Raw genomic sequence first — 16,486 nt, 5'->3', positions numbered from 1 at the left:
ACACATCTCGTGAGAGTTCCAATTATCTGGACAATGAGAGCATTTAATGAATTTAACCTTGACTCTAGATAACTACGTTAATTCATTGCAGTTCAAATTTAAGAAACTAAAAGACTGAAATTGCCTGTAAGGTTACGTTTTACGTTTTAGTTATTTCAAGCCTTTTTATTTTTGCTATAATTTTGTTCATTTCCATATCATTTATTGCATTCTTTAGTTTCCAGTTATTATTGTTTTTTTTCTGTACTTATAGTTTATTTTTATTCTTGTAAAATGGCTCTGTCGCTAAAATGAATAAATATTCTTTTCGCTCTGGCTCCGAAATTAATAAGATATCCATCAATTTTACAAAAATAAAATAATACAACAGATACTAATATTAATACAATTTAAGCTAGATCATACTAAAACATAAATCAATGTTGCAAATTAATTTTAAAAAACGTGTTAGAAAAGTCACGAGTCACTAATGGATTCGAGAGAGCTCCTAAAACTGCTAAAAGAAACGTGCAAGTCAAGACTATACTTATCGAAAGAACGTTGCATTCTGGTTCTAGAATTGTGAATCATTATCAAAATTTAAATAGAAGAGTTTTTTAAGTCTAGTCGTTTTTTGCGCCCGAAAATTCAGCCTATTAAAATAATCGCGATCAGTCATGACAGATATTAATTTAAAAATAAAACACAAGTCTGAATTATTACGCCTTAACCCAAGTGGGTCCAAAGAGAGAACTGACGTGACCTATTTGTAATCAGTGTGACCATTAGCTAATGGAACCTTAACTTTAAAAAAACAATTTCTTGAGAATTTATTTTGGACTTTCTCAATATTTTCAATATAGGATTTATAAAATTGAGACCATACCGAACTAGCATACTCCAAACTAGAACGGACTAACGAACAGTACAAAACTTTATAAACAGCTAAAACTACTACATCTACATACATCCTAGATTTGGATACGCTTTCTAAACTAACTTTTCAATATGAGACTCAAATGTCCACTCAGAATAGAAAATTACTCCGAAATCCATAACTTCCGCTACCCTTTTTAAAATAGTGGAACTTATAGTATAATCAAACAATGTAAGACTACGAATCCTTCCAAAACTTATTGAATAGCACTTCAGAACATTTAAATCTAAGACATTAAGATTGCACTATTCACAAACATTATACCAGTCATCTTGTATTAATTGACATTGAACATTTGAATCAATACACAATTGTATTATTTATGTAATTATTTGTAAGAAATTCACAATTTCTTTTGAGCCTTTACCAAAAACATTAAACAGATAATCTTTATAACATTATCTTTATAACATTATAAGTTAGAAACAGTTTAACGAGCTATTTGAAAATCATGTTGATTGTTAATAATTTGACTTTTACATTGCCATGACAATTGCTTGGTTACAAGTGCATCCACAGGCTTAGGCAAGGTTGACTGTATACAAACTCCCAGATAATTACTGACATCACTAGTATTACTAGACTTAAATATCGGCATTATATATGAATTCTTCCAAAAAGAAGGACATACTCCCAACTTTTAAGACAGATTGAATAAAGTGCAAATAGGCTTCGATAGAGTACATACGCATTCACGAAGTAACAAGCTGGGTATGCCATCTGGTCCCACAGAAGCCTTGCACTGTAAGCCAAGAATCTTGCAAATTAACTGTATCTCGACCCTCTTCACCAATTTCATCATTCAAAAACATATGTTTAGGAATACTATTTGACTTTTTAAAATTGCTTACATCTTTCCAGAATAACCTAGGATTAAACAATAGATTATTCTCGGTACGAAAAATATAGTCGCGGTAAGACTGACCGCTCAACACACTGCATGACTGTCGAAGCCCAGAAAAAACCAGGCAATCATTTTGTAATTGAGACTCCTTAAATTTCTTATGAGCAACTTTTTTACGTAAAACTAAGCTTCTTACTCGCTTAAAAAGCATACATGAGACCTACCAGTATTATAGGACTTAATAGGCACAAAATAGCCGATTCCTTCATACAAAAGGTAAAACTTATTTATGGAAATATTTATATCAGAAGTGAAGAAATACTCTATACTTGCAGTGGAGTTGTAGGTTAAGGTAAAATGAAAATCCTGCAGTCTCCCTCCACTTAAAACATTTATTTATTAAAAATTCCCTACATGTTTCGGACCCAGTGGTGTCCATCATCAGGGGTTAAAAGGTTTAAAATTGGTATTGGATATACGCCTCAGGGTTTGATTCCATGTCAAAAACCCCTTTATTTTGAATTTTATTTATTTACATTCAATCAAAAATTTCAGGTCAACAACAGAATGTAAATAAATACAATAAAAAATTAAAATTAAAAAAAAAATAGAGGGTGTTTGACATGGAATCAAACCCTGGGGCGTATATCCAATACCAATTTTAAACCTTTTATCCCCTGATGATGGACACCACTATGTCCAAAACATGTAGGGAATTTTAAATAACTAAATGTTTAATAAATAAGTGGAGGGAGACCACAGGATTTTCATTTTATTAAAAATTCCCTACATGTTTCGGACCCAGTGGTGTCCATCATCAGGGGATAAAAGGTTTAAAATTGGTATTGGATATACGCCTCAGGGTTTGATTCCATGTCAAAAACCCCTTTATTTTGAATTTTATTTATTTACATTCAATCAAAAATTTCAGGTCAACAACAGAATGTAAATAAATACAATGAAAAATTAAAATTAAAAAAAAAATAGAGGGTGTTTGACATGGAATCAAACCCTGGGGCGTATATCCAATACCAATTTTAAACCTTTTATCCCCTGATGATGGACACCACTATGTCCAAAACATGTAGGGAATTTTAAATAACTAAATGTTTAATAAATAAGTGGAGGGAGACCACAGGATTTTCATTTTACCTTATATCAGAAGTGTTGTTTATAAAGGACTAGTCGATAGATGCAAGGAAATTATTTAACGATACAAAATCAGCATTTTTGAAATCAAAAAACTTTACTGTATACTTTAGAGACTTTGACATATATAGTACTGAAAAGAGACATTCATACGAGTGTGTCGCGAGCCAATCACCGGCATTCATGACATGGACCTCAAGTCATGGGTTCTTCTTCTGGTTCTTGATCTAAATATTTATCATTCAGTTTAAATTTTCATAGAAAAATTGAAGAAAAGGTAAGATATGAAATAACTCTAGCAAAGAAATGTGACAATCCAAGTATTTTCTTTTAACTACTTTTCTTGATAAAGACCAAATTGACGAAATTCGGTTGAGCTAAACTAAAATTATAAATATGTAATTTTATCAATACACTTTCTCTTTCCCTCTTGTCGTAATTTGACATTTTATAGCAAAAAATGTTAAAACCAAAAAGATGTATATATGTAGTAAAATATTCAACTAATTTTTTAATTCTTTTTTAATGTTGATAGGGATGGAAGGATTTTAAAAAATGTCTTTTTTGATCCGATTTTTTCCCAAATCGCCTGAATTATTCATTGCTGAGATATGGTTCCTCGCCACTCTTAATCAAACACTCTATATAACTTAAATGTTAATTTACCTCGAACCAAATGTAATGGATCTCCACAATGTACACAACTTCTTTGTGATGGTATGGTTATTATACTGATGTGTAATAAATCTGGACTGCTAGCTCTAAAATATAAATATTTTGATAATTAAGAGAAAAAACATTTTTCAAACCCACACAAACTGCCTACTTACTCGTCATGTCCGTAACAAACTATTTTATGCACATCATTAGGAAACTGCATAAACATAATTTTATCCAGTACTGAGCCACATTTCAAATGGTTAAATATCCTATGCTTCGAGACCAATTGTAACTTTTTACCTGGTACAAATCTCCATATGTGAAGTTCATACTTGTACTCAGATGCATCAAAAAGAAATAATCGGCCTGTATGTGGTTGATTACCTTGGTTTTGGGTTTCTGTATAACTCAGAAAGTACTGGCCACAAAGGGTAAAGCCCATAAAAATTTGATTCCTAGGAAAAACAGTTTAAATGAACCACCATGTGAAAAATATATAAGCAAGTAGACATGCTTAAAGTCATGATTTGATTGGTTTTAGATGGAATATGTGTATGATTTTTATCTAGTTTTAGATGTGATAGGCAATTAACATTTCGTAACTTACAACAAATCTATCTATATTTATCTTATTTTTATCATGATTCGAAAATGATGTTCTCTAAGATGAAACAGGTGTAATGTTACTGAACTTAATCCAAACTTTAGGTACTTAATGCAATTTAACCCCTATTATGATTTAACCAAGTTATTGCTCCTAATTTGTAAAACAGTTTTTTTTGTATGTATGATTTTTTTAAAATATTTACATAATCATTAAATTAAAACGGAGTCATGCCTACAGATTATAGTGATTATAGAAATATACTTTTTCTTTTAATGTCATTAATTCAGGATTTAACTTATGTTTTTTACTTTTATTTTCAGTATTTAATTTTTTTACCAACGGGAAACACATATAATAGATTATATCAAAAAAAGTATCAGGAGCAGTGTTAGGGCATGTTTGCATATAAACATTGTGCCACTCCTCATCCTCTAATGATGACAAAAAGGAAGCAAAATTATCATTTGAAAACAAATTGTCTATTTGATACAGATGCTATTTTAGTTTTTTTTAATTTTCTGAATGTCAAAACATAAAAATTGGGCAAAGTGATCTGATAGAAACGACATTTGAAATTATAAAATCGTCAATACAAGATTGTGAGTCTGGTGTTATTCTTGTTGGTTCTCTAATGATTGGCACAGATTAAATGTACCTATCAGATCAAAAAACATTGACAAATTAAAACTAGGGCCGAGAAAAAACTGTGTTACAGGACACTGTCAAGAAGATTATTTAGGCAAATAAGAGAATCATTAAAATTACTACTAGGTGCTCTATAAACAACAAATAAAATTATTTTAAAATTTCTAATTAAAATGCAGACATTCTAAAATTTTTTCTATACAAAAGGGACTTCTAAAATCTCAAAATTTACCCTAAAATTATGATTTTTGTATATCGCTATACCACCGTGTTTAAAACTTTTTCTACAGAAACTACTACAATAACTAAAATTAGATAATTTAATTTTCTGCAGCTGGGAAAATTGCTGCCAGTAACAATAAAAAAAAAATCGGAATTGTTCTTATTTGAAGGGGCAATATCTAGCTCAATATTTTTGTTTGAAATACATTGAATTTTTTGATCGCAAACCTTTAAAGGGCTATAACAATTTTTATTTGTCTCGAAAAAACGTTTTATGTAGTCTCAACCTTTTTAGTGGTTTGACCCATTGAAGGGGCTGTAACATCTAAATTAGAAAAAGTTAAGAATTGCCACATATGTCTGCCTCACGCAAAAAAACTTCATCATCCAAAATTATATTTAATTTTTTATCATTTAAGTCATTGGTTGATCAGTCATCGGTATTTCTGGACTCAAAGTTTATATTTCTAATAACAATTATAATACATTATCATCTGAGTGAACTGTCCTAATATAGGTTAGATTCTTTAAATAGGAATCATTTTTAAAATAGTGTTGAAATCAGCATCATGATTATTAATATCTAAATACTTTACATATCTAGGAAAAACTATTAAACCTATAAAGCAAATTATTTATGACGTTTTTTTTACAAAAGGTACAGACACCAAGACTATGTTTGTATCCACACATTCCTTTACTTTTGAGTTTAGTTCCCTAACAGAAGGATATTTTCTCTTTAAAAAAATATTTATGCCATCAAGGTTTACTATTGTATAATTTTCTTTACAATCTTTTGCTAAGTTTGGAAGACTATGTATTATTTGATCACGTAAGGCATTAGGTTTTATTATTGCATGCACTTTAAAATTACTTAAACTGGGACAATCATAAATGATTTTCCTAAATCAAAATATAGTTTAATCAGCCAGGAGTAGCATCTTCTTACTATTATTATTGATCCAGTGACTTGGCATATTGTCATTATAAGTTAGTCCTGCATCTGTGTGGGTAGCTGGTTTTTCTGATAGAGTTTGCTTTTTCAAAAGACTTATGCGATGAACATCAGTTAGAAGAAGGTCATGTTGACTCTTGTTAGTGGTAGTTTTGATCAAAGCAGAATTATTAGTTAACATTGGCAAATTTAACTCCAATGCCAAGAAATTCATCATCAGTTTGCAACTCGGTGTGCATGCACACTGTGTCCTCACAGTTTGTGTTTCCATTGATACATGGGAAACAGATTTTGTCTGACTGAATTTTGATTTTGTTGAGTTATATGATAAAGGCATTTGACAAAGTGGCAAAAAAAAATCAATATCTTTACAGTGGTTATTGGCTAGTGTACACAGTCTAGTTAATGGACTATTTATACCATAATTTGTTCTGTGGTATTTAACTGAAAACAATTTTGGAACACAAGTGAGTCTTTAAGGGACATTGGGAGTGATAATATCTAGCAATTTAGAACAATTAAATACATTGTTAACAACTTTATAAAAAGTGGACAGTACAAGTATTATACAATACTCCTTCAAAGAATTTAGATTTAAGAGATTTTTCATATAATTTTAATCAATGTCTTCGGACAAGTTTAAAAACTAAGGAATTTTCTTTCAATTTTGTCCAATAATTCAATCTATATGTTATATTGTAGTGACCAAACTGGACTAGCATATTCTAATATAGATCGCACTTAGGAGCAGTAAAGGGCTCTAAAACATTGAATGTCATTGAAAGTTTAACTAATAAAAACTGAAATTTCTGTTGAGCGGGCGTTTTTATCTTTACAATTCATGTTCAAACATCTCCTTAGTTAGAGGCATTTTTGTGCACAAGAACCATCATTAGAAAAATTATAGGTCTTAACGGTTTAAACTCACAAATCCAGATATATTTGAATATTCATATATTAAAGAACATTTTTAGAGAATTTGGAAAACAGATTGGTCTGGAAAGGTACATCTATGACAAATTGAAAACAGAAATATTATAGGAAGTAATTGATAGTTACTTCCAGGCATAACCTGTACTACCTGGATTTACAAGAAAAGAAATAGTTTTAAAAATGATTTTCTTCATTCTCAGTTTCTAGGTAGCTAGTCATAACTGCCTGCCTAAACTGGCCTCAACTCCCTGGAATAATTTTCCAGTATTTTCATTTAGACAATTGAAATATTGATTATAAAGGCAGTTTTGCGTCACGAATTAGTACCTTTTAGAAATAGTTGAACTTATGATCAACTTCTTGCAGAAATCTTGACATTTTTTCCAGGCAGTAAATCTTGTAACTGACTAACTTTCACTGCCTAGAAAAGTTTTCAATTATGTTTATTCAGGCAGTCGAAGGGTTGCTTTGAGAGGCAGTTTTATATAGAAATTAGGTTTTTGGGTATAAAATAGGAAGTTTGCTTCAACTAACTGGAAGAAAACCACTATTTTATTTATTCCAGATTAAGAAACACACCAACTATGACTATTAAAAATAGTCAAGGAAAATTTATAAAATCTTTAAACTACCTGCAAGAAGTAAAGTTACCTCTTTATAACTTCTTAGGATCACATTTTCCAAGACCCTTACCTTCTTTCAAACTTAAGTGAAAAATTTACGTTGTATCGGCCTTCATGGTTCCGGAATAAAAAATGCCAATTCTCGCTGAAAAACCATTTGACCGTTATTTAAATTAAACTAAAGATTAAATACATATCTGAACTAAGAAATTTTCGCCTCAAGATCACCACTGAACTTTTTAGTCAAAGCTAAATCATTTTTTTTTAAACGTTTGTAAAATGCAATCCTAGAATGTTACATTAGGGTACCGTTATTTTTGTTACACCCTGTAAATCAATATTTCATTGTTTTCAAGACAATAAATCTATATTCTATGGCAACTACTTGAACTTATAAAGCATTAAAAAAACTCCTCTGCATAAACGAAGTCACTTACTTACAATATTGCGGAGGGTTGTTGGGTGGGGTCAGAAATAAAACAGAAACGTGTTTATCTAAATGTCGACGTTTCGACTTATATTAAGTCATAAGCAGAGAATCAAATTACAAAAAAAAAGAATTTTACTAGAAATGGTTAATATAAAAAGGTACAAAGAAAGTATTAACAAAAAACAAGACACCAATGATCTGAGTGCAAGTTACTATAATTTAATTAATTTATTACCGAAAAGATAAAACTGAAACACAAAATTTTATTTTTGTCAAAGAGTGTAAGTCCCAAATTTAGACCTCAGTGTATTAAAAAATTAAGTTTCTGGTTTTGAACGTATAGGTACATACATCTTCCTTGTCTACTAATTCTTAACTTACCAACATAACATTGAATAATAAAAATTAAATAAATAAATGCTCGGAAGAATAAAAACATTTGTTTCTTAGCTTATTGTTGATTCTAGTTTGCCCACAATAACACCTTCAATTTAACCCATGTTCAAAAGAATTCTATGGTCCTATTATAAATGTGTTTTAATTATAACTAAAGAAACCTAGACTTAGGTAAGAGGTGTAATGTATAAAAAATAAATTTAATATTTTTTTTATTAAAATTTTTTTTTAACAAATTGTACCTGAATGTAATTTTAATTGTGTCGTGATTTTTGTTTTTTTCTGTTGTTTTAATTTTTGTACACGTAAAAAACATTTGTTTTAATAGTGTTTTTTATGTACTTGAAATTACTTTGTTTCATCGCTGTGATCACTTAAATCCATTTCAGTGTCCTGAGAATGACTTAATATAAGGCGAAACGTCGACATTTAAGTAAACAGGTTTCTGTTTTATTTCTGACCCCACCCAACAACCCTCCGCAATATTGAAGATAAAACTGAAAATCACTTACTTACTCAAAAGTACTTCTAATAGTAAATGGGTCATTAATTAAGAGGACATCAAAATTATAGGTGAAAATCATTCACCACTGCTCTTGTAGGGGTTCCACCATAGGGGTAAAATATTGAGTCTAAACCAATTTGTTACAATCTGAGAAACTAGCTGAAGCAGTCGTAAGAATCCAAATGAAAGTTTCAACTCAACCAGTCAAGCCCAAACAACAAGACATATCACTAATTGACTGTGATACAGTGGGTGGTCTGATAAAATCCCCTACCGGGCAAAATTGCGGCCTCCAGAGACTTTTCTTTCTAAATATTCTAAAAATTTCTAAAAATATAAAAAAACACATGCGCTTACAATTGTCAGATGAGAGTGACCTCAAATTATTCTTCAAAAAATAAAACTGCTTTCCTCACATGCAAAACTCACATGAAATTTCCATCTATAAAAAAAATTACAGAACAATAAAATTTAATTCAACAATATCCCATTGAAAATATTCCAAAGACATCACAAAAAAGCCTTATTGACCATTGATTAACATAAGCTCATCTTAGTCCAATCCTTAACCAGGCTCATAAAAAGAAAATCATGTTACATCTATAAACACTAAAACGAACTAAAAAATTGGTGACACCCACTATCAATTAAGAAATAAACAAAATATATATACAGTAGCGAAATAATTTTCATTATAAAAATAGCGATTTTCATGAAAAAAAAACAAAAAAGAATTAACTGGAATTTATTAGCAATAAAAGAGTACAGTCCATAGAATCATAGGCTCCATAACTGCTATTCACTATACTAAAAATACCATATTTTTACCTATTTTTCAAGGACTAGAAATCAACAGTTAGTCATAGTTTTTTAAGGCAATTATCTCACATTTTCTCAGATACTGCTCAAACAGATACAACTCTAACTGAGTTGAAAGATCATGATGAGAGAATCAACAATCCATAGTTCAATGACTAAGCCAATAACAATTTTTGCTACCAAAAAAACAAGCTCTAAGGAAACACAAGCAAAATAAGGCAGTTTTGGGACAGTAGCTTAGTTATAGTTAGCACAATGTGGGACTGCTAATAGTTTGAAAATACACAAAACAGGCAGTTTTTCCTTGCTCAACTGCCTGGAAGAAAACCATTTGTTTTTATTATTATTTAATTATTTATTTAATATCATTATTATTATAACAAGTTGGTACTAGTAGAGCAACCTTTAATAAAACCATGTTCAGCACTTGATAGAGCATTATAGAAAATAGGTTAGATACTGTCTGAAATTTTACTTTATAATCTCTTTTATTTTCTTTGTTTATTTTTTAAGTTTAGGATTTAATTGCTCAAATGTATTTAAACATTTTAGCTAGGTACTTGTATTTTTATTTTTCAATGTATAAGTTCATATACTCTACGCTTTATGAAATTTGTAAATTTTCTGGATTAATAAAGTAGTTTTGAATTTAAATTGGATTTCAAAATTCAAAAAACATTTATTTGCCAAAGAAAAAAAAATACAAAATGTATAAATATACAATGTTAATTTCCTAGCAAATAGGTATTCTTCTCAATTTTAAAAGAACCAATACATAAAACCTTTAAAAAAGGACATATGCGATGCAATCTTGGATAATATATTTTAATTTGAACACCAATATTTACTTTTTCCAATTAAAAAAAAACCCCAATGTGGATGTTAAAGGCAGGGGCAAGTGACGAACAGAAGATGAAGGAGGAGGAATAAGTGAAAAAAACTAATATATTTAATACTATTTCAGGATATACAATTCAAGTTAAATTAGATTAAATTATATGAAATTAAATTACCCACATTTATGGACAAAACAGAGATCAACAATGCATACAACACAAATTGTACTTCTTTTATTATTATAATATATCTCTTTATAATGGATTTGAGTATCAGTGTTTTTATAATGAAAACAGTCTGCTTAGTGCATAAAAATATTACTCCAATATATTTCTATCAATGTTTTTATAACTTCTCAATTTCAATCTCAATTTATTCATGTCAGTGTAAATACATAATAGTATTTACACTAATTAAAAATCGTGTTTTCGATTTTATGTTTTTAAAAAATTATTTATTAGGCTACACAGCCAACATGTAAGTTTAGAATACAAAAATATATCAAAAATCAAATTAACATAGATCTTAGTTACAACAACTCTAAACTCTGACTAACTGTAAAAGCAATGGTAATACTAATATAACAAAGGCATAAAAATAATAAGTAAGCAATATACAAAATGCATCGTAAACAATATGCATGGTAAAGGGGTGTATAACTCCTCCCCTCAAAGATTCAACTCCACAGTTTGTCGAGGAAGTTGAACCGGTGTGTCGCTATCGGGTTGGCTTCTACCTGGGGTGGAGATGCATCTAGGCTTCAGCTTCTGGTAGACATAGTAGCTAATTGCAACTACTAGGCTTAAATACAAAAGGGTGGTCCAGACGCTGGGGTAGCGCGTCATTTCGTCTATTATCGGTTTGGGCTGATTGTGGAGGATTTGGCTCTTCAATCGGTCTAGTCCATCCAGTTTCAGGTCATCGACATGAGCAGTTAAATTAAGCGTGGGCAGGACAACGGGGGTTAACTTTAAATCAGGGAACAAAATTGGTTGGTGATTTGTTCCAATTGATTGATAGTTTGAGATAACAACTTCCTGGTTGTTTGTTATCTGACAGTTAATAGGTACATCGAAGATCAGTGAACCTTGAAGTTGAACGCAAATTCAGTGAACCGCAAATTCTTCTTGAGATTGGCATTCCAAGTGAAGGGTGGCTTCTTCGGGAAGAATGGCAGCATATTTGTTAGAGGAGTCCAACTGGGTGAAAATGGGTTTAGACAGTTCGACTTCGACTTGTTGACAGGTGGTTGGTTGACCTTGACCTTCTAACAGCTGGACAGCACAGGGACTACTGCTACTGATTTCTTGCAGGTCCATTTTGTCACAGAAGTATAGTTTTCCAAATATTTCTTGGCATTCATTCGTCCGATATGAGAAGTGCAACTCGTTTTTGAGTAGAAATTTACTTTTTGGTATTATGACCTTAAACATGCTCTGTTTTTTAACTGGTATTGAGTACAGATGAAAGTAAGTAAAATCCTTCTGGTATGTTATTGGAATGCGTAAAAGAAATGTTATTCTGTTGTTTAGAATAAAACTTTCTAATTTAATTATTTGTTCGTACAACAGAGTATTCTCTAAAGTAACTTCTAAAGGCATGCGCTTTGCGCCTACAAGTTTTTGAATTGTTTTTAATTCAGAAAACAAATCTTCGGTTTTTATTATACTAGGATGTAAAACTTTTAATTTCGAAAATGTCATAGCATTTTCTATGTCCTGCAAAATGGAGTCGATAATTTCATATAAATTGATTAATTGATTAACAGTATGCTTGATATAATTGGAACTTTGCAAAAAGTTCGACGCTTGTACTGCTAACTCAACCTTATGCAATTTTTCATCTAGAAGTTGTTCATTACGATTAATTTGATAAATGGTCGAATTAAACTTCTTCAGTAAACCAAGGGAAATTGAATTTTCTTTAACAATATTTGATGCTAAGGCTTTTTGATTGTCTTGTAGCTGTTTAATTAGTCGTTCATAACGTTCTCCATCGGAGGCGTCTAAATTACCAGTTATACTTTTAAATATTGAGCCAATGCCATTAATTAATCCGCGTTTTAATCTACGTGGGTGAGGCACAATATCTTTTATTTTCGTTTCGACTTGGTCTTGCGTTATCGTTAAAATTCGTAAGTAGTCAGCAACTTCCGAATGGTGGTTAACATTGTTATTTATTGTCGTCGTAAGGTTATTCACTTTAACATGAAGTTTATTTACTTCTGTAATTATTGGGTTAAGGTCGTAGTAGTGTATTAAAGTATGTGTGTATTCTTCAATTTTTGCTTGTCCTAATTTTATCGGTACAAGTCCAGGGTTATCAGTTAATTTTTCTATTGTTATTCTATTTTCAAATGCAAATGCCATTTGTAGCAATCTGAAAGGGATGAAACAAAGTCAAGAATTAGTCAAAACTATATTTTGTCTTTAAAGGACGTTTAATATTAGACATATGAACTTTTTCTTGATTTGAGGTTTTGACTGTTTTCTTATCAGGGTTAGTGCTAAGAATTTTTGTGGGAAAATCAAACTTATTTGCGAGTTTCTGTCGTACGTTTTTTCGGGGGTAAACTAATTGTTCTTCTTGGAAAATCTCAGGGCTATCTTTATTTACATTTAGTTTTTCTGCAAGACTTTCTTTTTGGTTAATTAGTTTATTATTTATTTGAGAATACAGAAGTTTACTTTTCTCCTTATGTGTATTTACGTAGTCACTTAAAAGCAATTGATCCAGTTTTATATTAAATACATCATTAGTTGTTATATGACCTTTAATTACATCAATAGGCTTATATTTAGTGACAGAATGAATCGTATGATTATAAGCTAGAATAGCGTAAATCATTTTTTGACTTACTGGTGTTGTGGAAAATGATTGATTATTGAGTAATCTTATATGTTCAGATAGTGTCGAATGTAAACGTTCAATTACACCGTTTGATTGGGGGTGATGTGGTGAGCAAAAATGTACTTTTACTTTGTGTAAAGTTAAAAGTTCAGTTACTATTGTATTTTTAAATTCAGTTCCGTTGTCGACGATAATCTGTTGGGGAATACCGTGGTGAGAGAAATAGTTTAGCAAGTTATCTACTATCTCACTAGCAGCTAAAGACTTTAACGGATATGCTTGAGCATATTTAGAAAAACTATCTATTATGGTGAGAAACTTTGTCTGTTCGAGTGTGTACGTGTCTAAGTGTACAATCTCAAAGGGTTTAGTTGCTGTTGGGGTGACGTTCATTGGAATTTTAACGGGCTTTCTTTCATATTTACTTCGAGCGCATATTTCACATTCATTTATGTACGTTTGTACAGAACTTTTAAGATCGGGCCAATAATATTTTTCTCGTAATCTTTTTATCGTCTCTTCGATACCGCGATGATTTGTTTTACTTTCGTGGTAATTTTGAATTATTTCTTTGATGTCATTTTTGTCGGTCACGTCAATTAGTTTTATCAAACAACGTTTGAATTTAATTGAAGGCCATCTAAAATTTGTTCTAATCACTTCTGAAAAGGGTTCATAAATCTCAGGGTCTGAAAAATACAGATGGTATTGTTTTTCTGGGACTACTAATTCCTTCATAAAACTCAAAATATCTTCTTCGAAGTTATTTTTCGAAATTTGAACTAGTATCCTACGTTTTTTGTTAAAGAGTATTTTGATTATAGGTTTTGCAGGTGAATGCAGAACACTTTTTATAAAAATTTGATTAGCTCCATAATTAACCGCAGATTCTATAATGGGAATACCGACTATAGGATCTTGGTCGACGTTCGTGTGAATCGTCATATCGTCTGGTGGCAAGACTGGTGATTCATCGTCTGGTTGGGCGATAATGGATGCTCGATCTAGGTCAAGGTTTATGGTATTATTTTCGTTGTTTTGACTGGTACTTCCAGCCATTTCTTGGCCTAAATTTTTATTAAACTCTTCCATATAATTTTTAAGATTTACAAACTCAGGTGTTTCTTTTGTGTGAATTTCGATTCGCGAAAGGGCGTCTGCGTTGGTATTTAATTTACCCTTTTTATAGATTATAGTGTAATCAAATTCTTCCAATTTTATTCGCCATCGTAAAAGTTTAGAGGATGGGTCCTTAAGGGAAAAAAGCCATTGCAAGGGTTTATGATCGGTTATAATGTTGAACTTGCGACCAAAAAGATAGGGTCTAAAATATTTTGTTGCCCATACGAGGCAAAGACATTCTTTCTCAATGGTGGAGTAGTTTTGCTCAGAATCGTTAAGAGTACGAGAAGCATACGCTATAGGTAAATCTTGACCAATAGGGCCTTGAGACAAAACTGCGCCTAACGCAACATTGTTTGCATCGGTGGTTAAATTAAACGGCTTGGAAAAGTCAGGGTATTGCAAAATGGGTTCGTTTATCAGCAAATTTTTACAGGTTTCGAAACAATTTTTGAACTCGTCATTGTGTTCAATCTTTGCGCCTTTCTTTAAACATTTCGTCATAGGTTTTGTGAGTTTAGCGAAATTATTTATGAATCGTCTATAGTAGCCTAGGAGTCCTAAGAAACCTTTTATTTGTTTCGTCGTTTGTGGAATAGGGAATTTTTTAATGGCTACTATTTTGTCAGGCTTGGGTTTCACACCTTCGGGGGTTACAACGTGTCCTAAGTAAGCGACTTCGCGTCTTAAAAATTCGCTTTTATCCAACTGAATTTTGAAATTAGTCTCTCTCAACCTTTTGAAGACGGCTTTAAGACTATCGATGTGTTCCTGAAGTGAAGTCGAAAAAACAATTATGTCATCAATGTAAACTAGACATTTTTCATTTTGAATTCCACGCAAGATGGAGTCCATTATTCTCTGAAAAGTTGCCGGAGCATTTTTCAGTCCAAATGGCATTCGGGTAAATTCGAAATGTCCGTTTTCAGTGCTGAAAGCTGTTTTGGGGATGTCTTCTTCGCTCATCTCAATCTGATGGAAACCTGAGGCTAAGTCCAATGTCGTAAAATATTGACATTTGCCTAATTTATCGAGTAAATCGGAAATATTGGGCAAAGGATATTTATCGTCAATCGTTTTTTCGTTTAATTTGCGGAAATCTACGACTACGCGCCATTTCTGTTTGTTCGAGGCGTCAAGTTTTTTTGGGACTACCCAGATTGGTGCAGACCAAGGGGAATTTGAGGGCCTAATGATTTTTTGGTCCAACATTTTTTTTATTTGGGATTCAACTTCGGTTTTATGGATGAATGGATACCTATACGATTTTGTATATACAGGTGTTTCGTCCGTTGTTCGAATGTGATGTTTAATTTTGTTAGTGAAAGTCAAAGGCGTATTTTCTTGATAGAAAATGTCCGAAAATTCCTTACATAAATTTAAGATTGCATTCTTTTCTTCTGAATTTAAATGGTCAGTTCTTATTTGGTTTAAATTTAGTTCGCATTTAGGGGAATCATCAAAATTATTATAATCTATGGTTTCCATGAATCTCCTATCAAATTTTTCTACTTCGATTGGTTGTGAAAAATCGAGAACTACTGGGTCACACGTATTATTTAAAATAGTGGTAATCGCTGAACCATTTTTTGCAATTGTAAGACATTCTGGAATTTCGCAATTGTGAATTTTTTGATGGGGAATTATTATTTCGCCATTTTTTATTGTTGTTGGAATTTTAATTACTTGTTCTGTACGGGGTGCTATTGTTATGCAATTAAGTTCCTGTTTTGTTTGATGATATTGGAGTTTAATTTTTGCGTGAGGGGTAATCAAATATCCTCGCTTGAAATCTAAATTTGCTTCCAAAGATTTTAGGTTATCTAGACCTAAAAGTCCTTTAAAAGTATTATGGAATTTAAACAAATGAAACTTTAAGTTTTTCGGGCGTGGCAATTTAAAAATTTTTGACGCGAGTATCTGCGCACTAAATTTATGAGCAGATTTCTGGAAAACCGTACTTACAATAAAAG

General features: G+C 31.3%; 1 protein-coding gene across 5 annotated transcripts in view; it reads right to left on the bottom strand.

The window, feature by feature from the left end:
* LOC126746141 (DDB1- and CUL4-associated factor 15) overlaps positions 1 to 16,486 on the bottom strand; it is a 56,229-nt gene that overhangs the window by 36,228 nt on the left and 3,515 nt on the right. For all 5 annotated transcript variants that reach the window (XR_007663800.1, XM_050454264.1, XM_050454263.1 and 2 more), the window contains exons 3-4: positions 3,740 to 4,024; positions 3,576 to 3,670 (exon numbers count right to left, since the gene is read on the bottom strand). Coding sequence is in view for 4 of the 5 variants with exons in the window: in XM_050454264.1 (XP_050310221.1) it covers positions 3,576 to 3,670; positions 3,740 to 4,024 (380 nt within the window). In the remaining variant the exon portion in view is untranslated. The remainder of the gene's footprint in view (positions 1 to 3,575; positions 3,671 to 3,739; positions 4,025 to 16,486) is intronic.

The sequence above is a fragment of the Anthonomus grandis genome, chromosome 17 (genome assembly GCF_022605725.1).
Source record: "Anthonomus grandis grandis chromosome 17, icAntGran1.3, whole genome shotgun sequence".
Taxonomy (NCBI): Eukaryota; Metazoa; Arthropoda; class Insecta; order Coleoptera; family Curculionidae; genus Anthonomus; species Anthonomus grandis.
The sequence above is the reverse complement of the archived record's forward strand: the minus strand, read 5'-3'. Positions and strand labels throughout refer to the sequence as shown.